Below are 18,801 nucleotides of genomic sequence, written 5' to 3' on the forward strand. Positions count from 1 at the left end.
GAGTAGCTCTTGGAACCTCTGCTACCTAATCCCAGTCTACAGATAGGCTGTCTCTCGTTTTGCAGCTCTTTAAAGAGAAGACTGGAGCCCCCCAAGCCCAGCCCGGCCCCTTGCTCACTCCCGCCCACCCGCCCACCTGCTGCCCAAGTGTAAGGCCCCACCCTCTCATGAATATGCAGGTATCAGGCTGCTGCGTGGAATGGGTGAGCCAGCTGTCAGTCTGGGCTCTCGAACTTGTAGGGTGTCAGTGAAGGGGGAGTAAGGGCGCACTGGGAGAGGCTGGAAGCTATCTGCTGCAGCCGAGCAGCCAGTGTGCACTGGGAGCTAGAGCTTGAGCAAGGAACCAGAACAACTAATGCTCCCTTCTGCACTCAGGGAATCGTCGGGCAGCGACCCGTACAGATCAGCACAGCGGGATATAACGCCTAGAGCCCTGCCCATCGCCGGCTAGCTGCTGGGGAGCCGGAGCTGCTGTACAGAAGCAGAGGTTACATGGCCCTGAGCTCCGCGCTTGCTCCCGACTGAAAGTGCGGCTAAGGCTCTGCGGGCGGCTCCAGTTCTGCAGCTGCGGCTGCAGTGGCAGCAGCAATAGCAACAGCCACAGCAACAGCAGAGAAGGCGGGCGCCCAGAGTGGCGAGGAAGGAGGAGGCTAAGGTGGCGGCTGCAATGCTGGAGCCAAGCCGGCGGATGGCGGCAACTCGCCTGGGGCTGCTTTTCCTTACCATTTGGGTTCAGGTGAGGGGCCCAGCGGACTTCTTGGCTTCACCGCCCCCCCCCCCAGCCACCCCGCCCCCCGCATTGCAGCAGGAGGGGAGGGGGCAGGGGCTACTGCCAACCCTAGGGAACTGAGGCGTCTTCTCCCTAGCAGCCTTAAGTGTTTTCTGGCCTTTTACTGGGAGGGGCGGGTGGGGGGGGAGGGGGACGTGAAGTTAGGAGTCCCTGTGGAGGGGGTACCTTTTTGCAATTCACCTTTCTTCAGCCCCAGGGAAGGGGTGTGGGTGGCCAAGACTGACCAGGTTTAAACCTTGTTTTCCCCTCAATGACTTTAAAAACAAAAACAGAACCACCCTTGCTGTTTGTTTGCAAAACCCTGGAGCGTTCGAGGCAGCCCGCCAGACGCCACTTTAGGGCACTGGGGATGGCGGCCGCTGCTCTGCCCAGGCTTTGGGCTACCCCACAGTTTTGTATTGCGGACGTGAAGTATTTGTGTCCCTGACTGTAGGGCTTGTTTGCTCTGGGTCTGGTTACGCGCGCGCCTGTACCCTTCCCCAAATCAGGGCGCTGGTTTGCAGACTCGGGAGAACCAAGCCCGAGCTGCGCGTTACCTCCTCCCACAACGGTGGCTTCCTCGGGCGGCTGCAGTCCCTCCCCCGTCGCGAGCCTGCTCTCCCCACTCCTGGCTTCTTTCACTCTACTCCCCCGCCCTAACGCCCCTCTCCTCCGAGGCCACCTGCAAAGGCCCGGTGCTTTGCAAGCTCCCCAGATGCCGCAGGAGCTGGGTCTGGGTCTGGGTGCTGCCCCTAGCGAACGTCGGACGCCCTTTGGCCCCAGCCCCCACCGTTTGGTCTCCCCTCTCCTCCCCTCTTTGTGTCTTATTTTTAGGCGGCGCAGCCCATGGGTTATTTCGAGCTGCAGCTGAGCTCGGTGAAGAACGTGAACGGGGAGCTCCAGAATGGGGACTGCTGCGACAGCAGCCGGACTGCGCGGCCCACGGGGTCGGGCTGGGAATGCGGCCGAGATGAGTGTGACACATACGTTCGTGTCTGCCTCAAGGAATACCAGGCCAAAGTAACCCCGACGGGGCCCTGCAGCTACGGCCACGGAGCCACGCCCGTGCTCGGTGGGAATACTTTTTCCTTGGGCGGTGGTAGCAACAGCGGCCGGAGCGGTCACCAAGACAGGGGCAGCAGAGAAAAGGGCCGGGTGGTTATCCCCTTTCAGTATGCGTGGCCGGTAAGTACTCTCCTTCCCTCTCTTGGGGTCAGAGAGAACCGAGAGCTCAGGCTCAATCTTCCAGCCCTCTGGGGCTGCAGGAGGGCCAGCACCTTATGGGAGGGGAGAACATTTGCATTTGGGTGGGGGGCGCTGTGCTCAGCAAGAGAGAGGATTCTGCCCCGGAAATCGCCACTAAGGCAGCCTCTTCCCTCGAACTGTTAGGGATGGAGTGGCTTCTAGGTGGGGCTCCTCTCAAGCATGTGTGCTTGCCCGAAGTGTGGGGGTGGGGGTGGAGGTGAGTGCTTGCTTGCATGTATGTGCATGTTCGCGTGTGTATGTATTGGGAGGGGACAGGGTGTAGGTATACCCCGGCACCTGGGCTCCTTTAGTGTTGGTACAGAGGGGTGGTGGTGGTCTCACTTAGCTCCCAAGGCTGATGTGGGAATCTATTCCAGGCGAAAAGCATCTTATAATGGTTGGTGTTGGTTGTATGGCATGATGGTAGAAACTGCTTTCCAGGCCCTGGCCAGTGCACTGCATTCTTGGATGGTCTTTTACCTGTAATTCTTGAAGCCAAGGGCTTACCACTGAGCCCTACAATAGAAGCTTAATAAATATTCAACAAACTTTACAACTTCCATGTTTAATGAAGTGACTCTGGAAGAAAGTAGTAGTTCATTTAGGGAGAACCTCACGAGGGAAGCAGAGATTGTGGTTCTGTTGTTTCTAGTTCCTGATAAAGAAGAAACTAGAGAAATTTGATGGTGCTAATACAGACTAGAATACTGTGTACTTAGATCAGGTTTAGTTTTTTGTTTTGTTTTTTTTTAATTTATTTATAGGGGAAGGATAAGTGGGCCCACCTGGTCTGAGATTGAAGGAGCTTTTAATTTCCCTAAAGCTTCTCTCTCCTTACACTCCTAAGGCCTGAGAGATCATAGTTAAGGCTAATTAGCTGCATCCTTGGCCTTTGAGAGCAGGAAGGCATGGGGGCTGCTTTCATCCCAAGGGACAACTACAGTGTAGTGGAAAGAACACCAGATTAAGAGTCAGAGGACCTGGCCAAGTTCAAATCTAGGCTTGTCTACTTAAACTGTGTCATTTTGAGTAAGTTCCTTTTACTCTTTGGTCCTAATTTTTCTATCTGTTAAATGAAAGGGATTGGACTAGATCTTTAAGATTCTCCAAAAGAAAATTGCATGTCTTACTTAGCCTAGGAGGGTATACCCTTATAAGTGGGCAGAATTGTGTGTGGTGGGAAATATTTTTCTAAAGTCCTCCATAGCAAAGTAGATGGGTAATGTGGGGTGTTCAGGGAAGACTAGCACCTCTTCTGTGGGGGTTTGCCAAGCTCTTCTCAGGGGTGCTAGAGGGCCCTTCTATCTCAAATTCTGTGGCCCTATGGAAGCTCCTGGTTTGTACACTTTTAATCATGAAAGTCTAGGAATGGGCCCTAGACGCTCCAATGCAGAAACTTGGATGGAGGGAATGGATGCTAATTGGTCTAGAAAGGAACACAACACACCTAGATTACCCATGGTGAATGGGCTTTTCTCCCTGCTGTGAATTTAGATAGTTCTGCCTAAAGATGGAGGGATGGACTAGATAGTAAAACTAGTCCTCAGTAAATCCAAAGCCATTTTTGTGAAATTCCTTCAACATTTGACAAATATTTGTTCAGAGCACTGGGAGATACAAAAAGAATGAGGCATAGCCCCTGTTTTTGAAACACCAAAGGACTTAGTTATGGGAGTCTGGACTTGCAGAACTGCAACAGAATAAATGACATGTCTTAAAGGCAAATGGAATGTTCTAGAAAGGTTGCAGGAGCTGTTAGAGAAGGGAGAGATCACTGGAAGCTGAAGGTAGGAAAGGAAACTTTCCTGGCTGGTGGGTCCTTCCTTTAACTGAACCTTAGGGAAAAAAATAATAGGACTTGGGTATATACCATATAGAAGAATGATTAACAATAAGGGAATTTGTGGAGGTTGAAATGAAGAAAGAATTATTTATGGGGATAGCCAGGAGCCCTACCTGGCAGAAATTGTATTCAGTTTAGGCAAAGAGGCAGTTAGAGAGGGGAGCCAGTCTGTGGAGAGCCTTGAATACCTAAACAACTTTTGGTCTTTAGTTTAGAGGCAATAAGGAGACTCCTGAGAAGAAAATGTTATAGTTTGGCTTGTGTATTGATTGACAGTTTCTGTAGGACAGGTTTGGAGAATTCTTATTCAGGTATGGGTTGGGCTGGCTGATATCTGAGGTCTCTCAACATTGTGATTTTTTTGATGAAGATTTTTGAGATTAAATGCCTTTCATGAACCCACTGGCTTAATAGCTTGTTTCTTCTGTGAAGAATAGATGGTGAGCCAGGGTTCTGAAAGATTCTTCCCTGACTTCAGGAGTTCTGAAAAAAATTGAAGAATGTGTATGTTGGGAGAAGAAGACAGGAAGTTTTTCCTTTCATCTCTTTAGAGGACACAGACATAAGGAGCTTCAGGAATAGCTTAGTTAAATGATACTTATTTGCCTCTGGACTCTCCCTAATTTAAATTTGACCATTGAAGCTCAAAACATTATCCCTAGAAGAAAAGCCAGCTTTGATCTGCCTGCTTGTGACTTCTCCTTAGACTTCCCCTTGGAAGGATATGGGTCTCTTTTAGATTCTTGAAGATATTTGACATAGAAAAGACTAATTCTGGATTTGGCCCGAGATGGTAGAACCAGGAATAATGTAGGAATATTCCTAAGAGGTAGATATCAGATCTGTTCCAAAATGAAATGGGCTGTCTTGGGAAGTGATGATGATGAAAACCCTAATTTCCCATTCTCATAGTGCACTCTAAAGTTTATGAGGTAATTTTCCCCATAGCAATTTTGTATTGGGTTTAGTGCAAAGATTATCAGCCCCATTTTACAAGAAAGGAAAATGAAGCTCTAAGACATTAATGCCTTGCCCAGTCTTCTGATGCCAGTTTATTTTTGTGAAATGGGATGTAATTGGAGAAGACCTTAGAGATGATATACACAAATTCATTATTGGACCAACAGGGGACCTAAGATCCAGAGAACTGAAGTTACGTGCTTAAAGTAGAGTCATATTTGAACCCAGATCTTCTGATTGTAAATTCAGTACTTGTTTCAGTGCCCTCTCCTCCACTTTTCACCCCATCAAAAAGACAGGGCAAAGGGAGTCTTAGTGAATCATCGTTTTCTTTTATGCCTGTTCTGATCCTTTTTTTTACTAGGATATTTCTCCTTTCCATAACAGTTGTTCCTGGCTGAAGAGTGAGTGAGTGAGTGAGTGAGTGAGTGAGTGAGTGAGTGAGAGTGTGTGTGTGTGTGTGTGTGTGTGTGTGTGTGTGTGTGTGTGTGTGTGTCTGTCTTTAGTTAAAGTTTAGCTCAGGTCTCAGCCAAACCAGGTGCAAACAGCAACCCTTGTCCTCCCAGGTGTTCTTCAGTCCCCAGCCTTCCTGGCACCTGTCTGCCTATGTTCCAGGGACACAGATGGATTCTGTTCTGTTTCCTAGCAGTGGGATACCCTTTATTCAGAAATTCCGTGACTTGGAGCTGCAAAATAAAGGGTGAGATGGGAGCAGTTCTTGGCTTTCCACCTTAAGGATTCTTAAGTTGTGGCATGAGAACTGTAAGTTCTCCTTGTCGGCAGGGACTGTCCAGGCCGTGCCATGCTGCTCCTGAGTGAATGAGGAAAAAGTTGTAGATTCAGGGCAGAGCCTCCATAGTTTGTATTCGGACGGCAGAGGCAGGTTTGGGCACATGCCCCCACTTCAACAAGATGCCTCTTTGCCATGAGAGCCAAAGCTATCTGAGCCCTGTTTATGGGACTGGAGTCCAGGATACTCTAAAGATAGTGATTTTTGTGAACCTACACCTGGAAGGGAAAACATTCTGTCCACATTCTAGAGAAATTATGAAATCATATCATAACATGTAGAGGTGGAAGGGATTATGGAGCGGCCTTAGTCCAGGCTCTTTACTTTGCAGATGAAGAAACTCAGCCTTAGAGAGAAATCCCTCATCCAGTGACACACTAGGGAACAACAGTCTGTATTCAGATCTAGGCACTTTGATCTCAAATCATGTTCTTTCTACTTCACTAAGCTCCCTCCGGAGCTTGGCTAAGGGGTTAGGAACCTCTTCCTTTTTTTTTTTTTAGGGAAAAAGTTAAGATTTAGCTCTTGGGATGGGCTCTAGACAGATAACTTGAACTTCTCCCAGTCTTTCCAAAGTAATTTGGGACAAAGCAGAATGCTGCCTTAGGGAGAATTACATCCCAGGAACCAAAGAGCTTGAGAGTCACCTATGAATGTTAGTAAGTCAGGCATCTCCCCCACTTTAAGATAATTACCATAAACAGGGCAGTAAAAAAAACAAAACAAAATGAAAAAAAAAACACCCCAAAAACTCAACAGAAGTCCTTGCACTGAATATCCTAATAGGCCCGTTCAGACTTGCATTGTGAGCCTGTCTTCTGTACTTGCATGATGCATTTGGGTCAAAGCCAAAAATGTTTTAAAATCACTACCTTAGGATGTGTTTTTTGCCCACAGTTGGCAGAGGTAGAGGGAAGGGAGCAGCCAGAGGAATGTGGCTGGCGGACTTTTTTTTCTTCTGTTTTCCCCCACCCCCTTGTGAAGACCTCGTCTCATGGTTCTTCAGTGACCCCAAACCAGGGAATTTACCTGGCAAGGAAGTAGGAAGTTAATCAGGGTGTCCTACTCCATATGGCCTCTACCAGGTGAGGTACAGAGTTGGGCTGGTCATGGTATGCTTGTGGATAGAGTGCCTAACATCTTTGTATCTTCTGGGAATTAAACATGGGGTGTATATTTGGAGGAGTTGGTGTCATAATTTTCAATTGGTTAACGTAAGACAACATTGGATAGGGAAAAGAAACTGAATTCGGAATCAGAACATCTGAGTTTGGATACTTGAAAGTTATGTAACGGTGACCAATTCACTCCCTCTTTCTAGACTTCACTGTAAAGTTAGGTGATTGACTAGTCACTAGAGAGTTCCTCTCACGTGGCCTGCATTCACCCATTTGTGAAATACAGGGGGAGGTGGAGAGCGGAATAAGTGATAACTTACTTTTAGCTTTTAGCCCATGCAAGTCATGGGTGTAACCCTCTTTCCATAACTTTCTGCGTTGGGTACTTTTTAGTCTGTTTGGCATGTGTGTCTGTGGGCCCCAGGTATACCCTGTCACCCCTCTTCCCTCCTCCCCTTTTAGTAGTTCTTTCTCTCCTTAGTCTCTGTCTCTCCTGACTTGTTAGCCAAGAGCATGATGATATTTGCCTTCCATTGCCCTGACTTGCTCCCCAACCCTTAGCATCTCAGAATTTGAGGATGAAACCTAGAGCTTTCAGCTCCTCAGCTCCTCCCTGCTTTTATTCTTTTATTCTCTGAAAGAACTGTATCAGAGGCTAGATCAAGGATTTTTGTTTCATTTTATTGCACTTTTTGCCTCTTTTATGGCTAAAACACAAGAATGATTGAAATTTGTATGTGCATCTGATTTTCCCTATCCTGGTAGATTAGTAATTGCCTAAGGCAAGGGACCATATCTAATTCAGTATGCTCAGGGGGAGACAGGAGGAGGAAACTGATCCCATTCCTACCCTTTTAGAGCTTAAAGAATGGGGTGGAGAATAGGGAGCAAAAAAAGAATTTTGCCTGGTCTCTCTGTGCTCAGACATCATTGGAGACAAAAGAGAAGCAATTTTTTTAAATTACCTCTGCCCATACATTTACAAAATTTTTATTTTTGTCATGCAAAATACACTTCCGTATTAGTCAGTGTTATAAGAACACGCTTGTATGTAACCAAAATCCCAAAATAAACCATAAATATATTTATGTGAAAGATGACTCCAACAGTTCTTTCTCTGGGGGTGGATAGCATTCATAAGTCTTTCAGGATTGTCCCAGGTCATTGCATTGCTGAGAGTAGCCAAGTTTTCACAGATGATCATCATATAATATTGCTGTTGTTGTGTACAGTGTTCTCCCAGTTCTGCTTATTTGTTCTGCATCAGTTCCTATAGATCTTTCCAGCTTTTTAAAAATCTTGCATTTTATTTCTTATAGCACAATAGTAAAGAAAGCAATTCTTAAGGCATTCATATCTGGGAAGACCTGATTCCTTCAACATAATGGGAGGATGCCTTAGTTTGAGATTGAGGAGGGAATTAAGTGTAAGACATTTATTTATATGTATAATGAATGTATATACATTCTAAAAGTCCTGCGGTTATAGGAAAAAAAAAAGAGGTCAGTATTGGCTGGATTATAGAAGAAATGGAATTTATAAGCTAAATAAAATGCTCTAGAATGCCAAAGTCATATTTTAAGGAAAATGTTCTTTGCTTTCTGACCCTAGATCCCTGCCATTTAACTCTTAGCTTTCCAGGTCCTAATTGGACCCCTCTTATAGTACCGAACACCCCTTTTTTTTCCTCTGCTCTGGGATTCTTTTTGCTACCCTTTAGCTCTGCCTTTCTTTTTCCTCCACTTTCCCTCTTTTTGTGTGCTTGGCTCTATTTGTATTGTCCCTGTGGCCTTGTGGAGTTCAGGTTTTTGGTGGCAATTCCTATTATTCCCTTCTGTGTTAAAATGACTATTTATAGCCCTTATATGTATCTGTTTAAGTATGTAAAGGGGCTAGCTTTCTCCTACTAGTGTATAACTCTTTACTGGCTAGGGCTAGTAGTTGTCTTCACAGAATTTTGCTGCTTCTTTATCCTCATTCTGATCCATGTGTATCCCCCAAAGGTTTGTTCTTAGACTGCTTCTCAGTTTTTTCCTTTGGCAATCTCATTTACTTCCATGAACTTGACTACAATTCTACACAGATGACTCCTAAACCTGCAGCTCTAACTCTTGACTTCTCTTCCAACTTTCATATTACACCAATATCTTCCTCTAAGTCGCTCACCTCAAATTTAATGTGGAATTATGCACCTCAAATTTAATGTGGAAAAAAAATTATTTTTACCCTTAATCTTGTTCTTCCTTCTAACCGCTGTTTCCTACAGTATTACTGCCATTTACCTGGTCTTCTGTGTTCTATGCAGACTAGCAAACTGGGCTACTTATTATCTTTATCCTGTGCTTTTCTGTGTTTATACTTGTGCTCACATGTTCCTTAGCCTGGAAGACATTCCCTTTCTCTGTCTGCCTATTGTCTGCCCATCTTTTAAAGCCTAATTCAAATGCCACCTCCTTCAGGAAAGAGATTAAACATTCCCATTGCTTTCAACAGAACCTCAGATGGCCTCATTTGCAGGCTTCCCTAGAGTTGGAAATGATGACCCTCCCTATCCCTGATCTCATAATGTGTGTGTGTATATATATATTCTATAATGCATTTACTTCATATTGTCTGTTAGGTCAACATCTTCTCCACCTACTAGCCCATGAATTCTTTAAGTGAAAGAACTGTGTCTTATCTAAACTTTGGTTCTCCAGCTCTGGACACAGTCCTTTGCATATGTTTAACATAGTCCTTACACATATGCCCATTAAGAGGGAGGTGTTAGAAGTGAGAACAGTCTGTTGTAATTCATTCTTTAAACTCCTGAGCTAGGACTGGGCATTCTGTTGAGGGAGTGTGTGTGTGTGTGTGTGTGTGTGTGTGTGTGTGTGTGTGCATGAGCGTACATACTTATGTATTAGCCTAGGAAAGTAGAAGGGGGAGAGGGGAAAAGACTGAGCATCTGTCTGGGAAAACTTCCTGGAGGAGGTGGAGTTAGGCTTTGAAGAATGGGGAAATTTTAACTTGGAGTAGGTATCCTATTTAGGAAAACAGTAAGCAACGTTATGGAGAACAGTTTGCCCCACAAGACTGTGTCCTGGCATGTAGTGGCAAGCCCAGAAGGTTGAGATCTGTTTGGAAATCTACATATGTCCTCAACAGAAGGCTACTTATGACCTTGTGGAAAGTGCTGTGGCCTTGGAGCATGGTCAGAGAAGCTGAAACAAGTGTGGTGGAGTGAAAAAAGCAATTGATTTAAAGTATAGATGACATGAAATTTTGAATACTGGCTTGTGCCACTACATGCATGACTTTGGATAAATACTTTCCCTGGACTTCATTTTCTTCTTTAAGAGGAATGAGTTGCTCTATATGGTCTCCAAACTCTCTTCCCAGCAGAAATATTCTGTGAGTGTAGACTTCTTGTAGAACAGAGAGGTAGTGAGATCAGGTAATGTGAGAAAATGTTTAATGTTTGGAGGAAGTAAAGGCTTGAGGAGTGGGGCACAGTTGAAGAGAGCATTCATTTTAAAATACTTTTGTTGTGGAAGAATTATTTGATTTTTCTCTGCTTGGACCTAGAAAGGAAACCAGGAATAATTAGGAATGGGTGGTGGGATAGGTTTTTTACAGAGAGGCAGATTTCATTTCTAATAGATGGGAGAACTTCCTAATCTGAAGAACTATCCAATCACAGAGTGAGAATATATTTTCCTCACCCAAAAATGTTCAGGCATTTGATTGAGATTTCTTCCAGTTTTGAGAATCTATAACATATGAACCTGATTGGGGAAAAATAAATCTGGGTTGCTGGATTCTGTGCATCATTTCTTACATAATTTTTCTCATCATTGATACAATTCACAACCTACCACAAAATACAAAGGGCTGCAAAAATGTATACCATTCCAACAACAACATATATAAGTTATTAAATAATGATTTGATTTAAAAGAATATAAATGAAATGAAGCCTTTAAGTAGATCACTTTCACTTATGGTTCACAAATGCTTCGATAGGTTTTATGCGCTTTCAGTGGCATCCTGTTGGACAGGGGAATGGGCTTTTCCTACAGAGGTTTGGATCCAAACCCCAAGAATGTAGTCCTGGCTTCAGTGTTTCTGTCATTAGCTGCCATTGATGAGTTTGGAGTAGAGTAGTCCTGAAGGCAGGATGGAGTGTCAAGTATGAATTTGACTTGGGTTCCTTGGCAGCATAAGACTATATTAGACCTTAAGGACAGGTTATTTTGCCAGTGCTGAGGGAAATCTTGTCTTTGAGACCATTCCCAGCTTCAGAATAGGGGAAAGGAAACTTCATCTTGACCTTTTCTTTCCTCCCTTGGCGCCTCTTCTCCCTCATCTCTCCAGTATGCTTAATTAGCACATCATTAAAGTCGAGCCAACTGAGTTGTAAAAATGGATGGATTTACTGGGAATTTTGAGAATTGTACAGATTAAGAAATTGAGATGTAGACAGAGGGAGGAATGAATGTAAGGTCACACAGTAAGGAAGTGGACTGGAATGCAAACCTCGGTCTTGTTAATTGGTTGTGACTATAAGGTAGGGTGAAAGATTGATGATGGATCCTTCCAGGTGACATTTCAAGGGCTTAGCCTTGGTTTGAATCCCTATGTGTGACCTTGGAATATGCGTTTTACCTGTAAGTCTTCTAGGAGTTAAATATATGACTTGATAGAAATGGAGAGATGTTAGGCAGGGGAAGTAGTGTGTGTTGTGGTTGAGAGGTTGGTTCTTATTTAACTTTGGGTTGAGGGATGCTGTGCAGTGTTTGCAGCCTTAGGCTGGGTTCTAGCTCATGCACTGCCACTGACTTCCTTTGTAACTTTGGGCAAGTCACTCTTCCTCTTTTGGGCTTTCCTATCTGAAAAATGAAGTGGTTGGATTTAATGGGCCCTTCTCACTCTGACCAATTCTAGATTGTTGGAAGAATTCAAGCAATTCAGGTCACTGTACATTTTGAGCCTGCCAGGTGACCAGCTCTGACACTTCATTCTTGGCTTACAGCCGTGGGCAGATTTCCCTTTGGAATTAATACAGACTTTCAGAGTAATCTCAACCAACGTTGAGAGGCAGCATGCTGGGTGATAGTAAGTGACTTGGAATCAGGAGACCTGGATTTCAGTCCGAGGTTTTACTAGCTGTATTAATCCTGGTAAAATCACTCTGGCTCATAATCAGCCAATAAAGATTTATTAAATGCCTACTATGTGCCAAGTTTTGTGCTAAGCACAGAAGATACAAAAAGAGCAAGACAATTCCTGCCCTTAAGAAACTCACACTCTAATGGGGGAAACAAGCAAACAAAAATATAAAATCAAGCTATTTATAGGATAAATACGAAGTAATTAAGAAATGGAAAGCAGAACAATTAAGAGGCGTAGAATATGAGATTTTACTTGGAACTTAACAGGAAGAGAGGACAAAAATAAGGAGGCAGAACAATCTAGACATGGGGGAACTGCTAGAGAAAATGCCAGAGCTGAGATATGTATCTAGCTCATGGAACAGCCCAGAGGCCAGTTTCACTGGATCAAAGAGTGAGTGTGTGCTTGGGAGTAAGTTGTAAGAAGACTAGAAAGGTAGCAGGGGACTAGGTTATGAAGAGTTTTAAGTACCTAACAGAGCATTTTGTATTTGATCCTGGAGGCAATAGGGAGCCTTTGGAGTTTATTGAGTAGAAGGATGCTATGATCAAACTTGTGCTTTAGGAAAATCACTTTAGTGGGTAAATGGAGGATGGGAAGAGACTTGAAGTAAAGCAGACCCACAAACAGGCTGTTGTAATAATCCAGACTTGAGGTGATGAGGACCTGCCCAGCATCAGGTTCAGAAGGGGAAAATGGAGTGTATATGAGAAAGATACTGCAAAGGTGAAATTGACAAGCTTTTACAACGAATTGGATATGGTGGATGAGAGAGAGGAGTCAAGGATGTTAGTTCCTCATCTCTGAAATGGATCATATAATTCAGAGCTAGAAATGACATTAGATATAATACAGTCTAAGTTCCTCATTTTACAATTTAAAACTGCCCTCCCCGAAACATGGTACCTAGAATTGAATATAATATTCTCGATGCCACTATAGTCCTTGACACTTAGCTTAATATAGTATGGAATTATATTTACTTTTAAGCTGTTTTGTCACATTATTGAAATTTATTAAGGCTGAAGTCCTTTAAAGTCTTTATTTTTTTAATCTAAACTGTCTTTTAGTCTCATCTGATTATTATACTATACATTATTAAAGTGGAAGTGTAGAACTTGAAATTCAGATAAATATTACCATATAAGACTAGCTTCATCATTCTAGCCTAAAGAAATCTTCTGGGACCACAATTTGGTTATCTAACATGTTAGCTACTATTTCTTTCAACTTCATCTTCATAAATTTGATAATTATGCCTTCTGTGCATTTTTCTTAGTCAATGAGAAAAATATTAAACAGTGGAGCAGCAGAGGGTTAAGGACAAAACTCTCTCTTCTATCCCAGTGAAAAATCTTCTGTTATTCTAGGTATTTTATTCCAGATTGATATCAATCTGTTAATTCTGACTATTCAACTGGATCTCAATTAGAGGAAATAAAACTATTTAAGAGCAGGTCACATTGTAGTTTCTTATTTGAGTATAGGTTGGTCTAAATAGTTGCTGAGGTCCCTTCCAGCTATGAAATTCTATAATTCCAGTAGTACAATTGTTATGGTGTGTGTGTTTTTACTCCCTTACAGCAATCTACTATTTTCTGTGTTCCTAGGAGAACCTCTCTGTATCTTGTAGTTTCTTACCTTTGGTAACAATTTTAAGAACTTAGTCAAATGCTTTCCCGAAATCCAGCTAGATATTGTCTACAACATGCTCCTCATCTTATCAGTCTAATCATGTTGTCATTAAAGGAAATGAGGTTAGACTGACACAACTTGTTCTTGATGAAACCACACTGACCTTTTGTGATCACCACTTTCCTTTTTTAGTGCTCATAAACCGTCCCTTTAATAATATGATCTAGATTTTGTCGGAACCTAAGTGTTCCTGGCCTAAGGTAAGAAGAATCACTTTCTCCTTCTGAAAGTCAAGACATTGTCTCATCTCTGTCTTAGAGCAGTTTTCCTGTTCTCCATTAAAAAAAAAAATCTCTGCTGACCAGCAATCATATATATTAGGGCTTTCAGTAAGCTGGCATGTAGTTTGTCTGGGCTAATACCTCACTTCTTGTGGGCTTCACATCCTGTCAGTCAGTTTTGTCTTGGCCTTTCCAGAAACCTAGGTCACTTTCATGCCCTGGTGAAATACTGAAGTAATAATAACAACAACAGAGTACTATAAGGTTTCCATACACACCCTTTTGAATTTTTCAATATGAGGAAACTGAACCTCAGACTAGTTAAGTGACTTCTTTAAGTGACTAAGCTAATGTCCAAGGGAATATTTGAATCCATAGCTTTGTGAGTTCATATCCAACACTTTATCCCCTGTACCCCACTGCCATTCAGTAGGGATTTTATATACTTTTTAATTCTTTTATATTTTTATTAGATTATATATTATATACAGATACTTTAAAATAGTGATCATGTTCTTCCCATTGCCTCATGCTTCCTCCAACCTTCCCTTTAGTCTCATCATTCCTAATGATCTTAATTTGGCATAGATTCAGTGTTTCTTTTTTTCATTAATTTTGAATTTTATTTTAAAAGTTTTTCAGTGGTTACATGATTCATGTTGTTTCCCTCCCCCTCTCCCTGATCCTTCTTCCCCCTTTTTTGAAAATTGGTCCTTCTGTCTATTTGTAGTCCTGGGGCCCTTTCTTATTCTCCATGATTTTTCATTGATCCAGTAGCTATGTCCATAAATTCTTTTAGTACCATGGGGTATAGATTACTGGAAACTAGTCCAATAACCAATAAGTGGACATACTGAAGGAGTTGAATTATATTGCGTTTTATTTTCTTGCTACAAACAAAACTAGAAGCAGAAAATTATACCTAAATGAAAGGATGATACACACGGATATTCCTGGGAGAGATAAAGAAAAGACTTGATGGAGTTGGTTTTTATTCCCAAAAGCAACAACAACAAAAATGATAAACATTATTTCATGGTATATTTAGTCATTGTATATTACTTTACTAATGATAAGTATTTGTAAAAAGATCTCTATGAAAATAATATAGTGCATGCGCCAGCATCAGACAACTGAGAGAACATAATTACTAATATGTCTGCTCTCCCATTTATAAAAAATTCATGAATCATCTTTCTATACATGAATTCAAATCATTTTTGAGGAGAAGGAAAACAGGTTTTCACAAGTAATAACCAACAAGACCATGTCTTTACTAGTTTAAAATTGACTGAAAGATGTAAAGAATGTAAACTCCCACTTGTACTTACTATTTGCTGATTATGAAAAAATCTTGATTTGGTGGAACAAAATTCCACCTTGCTTACTTTTTTTTCTAACACGGTATCTCCCATTCATAAATTGAAATAAATATCTTACAAGATATGACAGGAATTATCTTTCTCAATTACTTCAGGTGTGTATCATCACATTGGTTCAGATTAAAACAATTAAATATAAATTAAACATCAGTACTTTTTAACTATATCCTTGATTCATAGAGAATGTGATGGCACACTTAGCCCATTCTCTAAGCACAATTCTGTCAGTATTTCTTTGATAAGAATCATCCGGAGAGGTATAAAAGAGGAGAGAGAGATGCTTAACAAAGTTGTTTCCTACCTCTTATAAAGGATAGCCAGTATAGAATCTGAGTTAAAGAGGGAGTCACTGAGAATGATGCAGTTTTCAAGTGACATTGTCCTGAGCTCTATAACATTGCAGAGCCTCATGGAAGAGCCACAAGAGTTTGACCTGACCATCTACATAGGAAAGGCCAACTGGATGAAATATATCTTTTCTCCAGATTACAACATTCATTTGAATGGAGTTTGCTCATCAGTACATATATTTGGGAGAGACAGTCCAGATGAATATAAGTTGGGCCTGGAGTAGAAGAAGAGCCTGAGAAGAATGGACTGAATTTACTTGGGAAAATTGCCAAACTCTTTTATGACTCTAGGTTTCCCATGAAAGTAAAGACCCATCTTTTTGATCCTAATATTCTCTTATGTGTTGCTGGATGTCAGTGAAAGGTAGAGGGGAAAGTCTCTGAAGAATTAAAAATGAAAGTCATATAGAAGGCAACAGAAAGATTCCTGGCAGCTGTAAGTTGCTTTTACAAATAACGAATGAGAAATTTGAAGAATAGGAGTAAAAGATGCCATCAGGGAAATGTATGATAGGAATAAAAGATGGGCCAAGAGTTGACAGGTGAACAGTGAGAGTACTCTACTGGTTCCTCTCACTGTCAGCAGAAAGTGAGGAAGGTCTCCAGAATGTCAGATGGAACCCCTATTTTGAGAGAACAGAAATGCATGGAGTGGGTAGGTGTGGGTAGGTTGCAGTATTTGTTATTGAAGGAAACTACCAAATCTACCAAATCAATGAAATTTAAAGATCCATTTGAGTACTGTAGATATTCATCTAACATTAGTTATCTTATCTAGATGGCTTTTAAATTTTTCTTTAGGCAGTCCCCCTCCTTTTTTTTTTTTTTTTTTTTTTTTTTGCTTATTACAATTATTTCTGTTTCTGCCTTCAGAATTTCCTTTCTAATAGCTTTTCTTCCTTCTTGGATTGACTGACATCTTCTATACAATTTTAGGCCATGGGATCAGTCTGTCAGGAATATATTACATGCCTACCATATGCTAGGCACTACTGCTGGGAATATAGAGGTAAAAGCTAAACAGTCACTGCTTTCAAAGACTTTGCATTCTAATGTGAGAGAAAATATACAAATCAAATACAATGTAACCTGGTAGGGGAAGGTCCAAGCATCTGGGGAGTACTTACATTTCATAGAAGGTAGCACTTAAGCTGAATCTTGAAGGAAATTGGGGATTCCAGGAGGCAAAAGTGTGGAGTGAGATCACATTAGGCATAGCAGACAACCAGTGCAGATTCATGTAGATAAGAGATGGAACATCGTGAGGGATAGCAAGGAGGCCAGTATGTCTAGAATGTAGATAGAATGTGTCATGAGAAGTAAATTGTATGGAGACTGAAAAGATAGGAGGGAGCCAGGCTATGATGAGATTTAAATGACAAAAAAGGAGCTTATATCTGATTCTAGAGGCAGTATAGTAGCCACTGTACTAAATGGGGGGCTTTACAGAATTAGACTTGAATTATAGGAAAATCTCTTTGGCAGCTGTGGCACTGGATGTCAGTGAAAGGTAGAGGGAAAAGTCTCTGAAGAATTAAAAATGAAAGTCACGTAGAAGGCAACAGAAAGATTCCTGGCAGCTGTAAGTTACTATAACAAATAACAAATGAGAAATTTGAAGAATAGGAGTAATAGATGTAGAGAGGAAGAGGAAATTTAAGGCAGAGAGATTAATTAGGCTATTGTACTAGTAAAGGCAAGAGGTGATGATCTTAAACTAAAGTGGCTTTGGTAATAAAAGGGGGGTTATGGGAGAGATATTGTGGAAATAGAAATTATTAGACTTAGCTTCTAATTTGCTGTCTAAGGTGAATAGTTAACAATGATAGGAGAGATTGGTGGCACAGCCTTATATAGCTCTAGCTCTAGGGTCAGGAATATTCTTCTTGATTTAAAATCCAGCCTCCAATTTACTGTATGTCTCCAAGCAAGTCACTTATTAATCCTGTTTGCCTCGTTTTCCTCATCTGTAAAATGAGCTGGAAAAGGAAATGGCAAACCACTACAATATCTTTGCCAAGAAAGCCTCAAAAAGGGACATAAATAATCGGACACAACTGGAAAATGAAACAACAGGTGAGTGACACAGAAGGTATACATATTAAGTGATACACATGACAGAACTATGTAAATTTAGAAGGGATGGGTGAAGGGGAAAAGAGAATGAATTTTGTTTTGGATATGTTGAATTTGAGCTCTCCATATATGAATTATCCAATGAAGAATTCCATTAGGGAGTTGGTGATGTGGAATGGAGCTGAGGAGAATAGAAGGCTAGAAATAGAGATTTGGGAGTCATTTGCATAGAAATGGCAGGTAAGCCATTGACTGGTGAAGTCACTAAGAGAGAGTATGATATTGATGATGATTCTTGTGCTTCAGAAAGAACAAGTATAAGACTAAGAAAAGTCATTAGATTATACAATTAAGAAATGATTGGTGACTTTGGAGAAAACAGTTTCAGTTGAGTGATGAGGTTGGAAGCCAGATTGCAGAGGCTTCAGATTGGAGTGAGAGGAAAAGAAGCAGAGGCAGCAGTGAGTGTTAGATAAATTTCTCAAAGAGTTTAACTGAGAGGAGAAGGGGTAGTATGTAGGGCAATAGCCAGCAGACAGGCTTAGATTGATTGTAGTTGTTTGCTTTTTGGAGACTGAGGGAGATTTCGATCTGTATAGAAGTAAGGAACCAGTAGATGGGGAGAAATGAAAGGTGAGAATGAGAAGTGGAAAGGATAATAGAGACAATCTTAGGTACAGGGAGAGGGGAAGGGTTGCTCTCAGTGGTAAAGGCCACTTCTTTGTCAGAAAATGGAAAAAATAAATAAAAGTGGGAAATGAAGCTAAGAAACTGAAATCAGAAAAAAGCAAAAAGAAGGAGCTTCAGGGAGAATGGCCTCCATTTTCTCAGTAAAGTGTTAGATGAGGTCTTCTGCTGAGAGAGTGGAGGCAGGAATGTTTGTGAGAGTTTTGAGAAGAGAAGAAAAGCTTAGAATAACTTTGTGGGGAATAGGATAGAGAATCAGTTAGGGAGAAATATAAGGACTGCCTTGTTTCAGTGAGTGAGAGCTCATTTGAAATTGAATAACAACATAACTCACTTCATATATATATATATATATATATGTATATATATATAATTAGTTGTCAGATCTTGTCATTTCTACCTCTACAACATCTCTCTACTCTTAAAAGCACCTGAATTCAAGATCATCACCTCTTAAATTGACTGGTTGCCCTAAATATCCCCTCTCCCCAATGTATGTTCCACATAGTTG

At 41.6% G+C, this 18,801-nt stretch overlaps 1 protein-coding gene across 1 annotated transcript in view; it reads left to right on the forward strand.

The window, feature by feature from the left end:
• Positions 1-667: 667 nt before the first annotated feature.
• The window catches only part of JAG2 (jagged canonical Notch ligand 2), a 148,596-nt gene continuing 130,462 nt past the window's right edge, over positions 668-18,801 (forward strand). Inside the window, exons 1-2 of the mRNA XM_044664728.1 lie at positions 668-736; positions 1,604-1,954. Of these exons, the coding sequence (XP_044520663.1) occupies positions 668-736; positions 1,604-1,954 (420 nt within the window). The remainder of the gene's footprint in view (positions 737-1,603; positions 1,955-18,801) is intronic.

This window comes from Gracilinanus agilis, chromosome 2 (genome assembly GCF_016433145.1).
Source record: "Gracilinanus agilis isolate LMUSP501 chromosome 2, AgileGrace, whole genome shotgun sequence".
NCBI lineage: Eukaryota > Metazoa > Chordata > Mammalia > Didelphimorphia > Didelphidae > Gracilinanus > Gracilinanus agilis.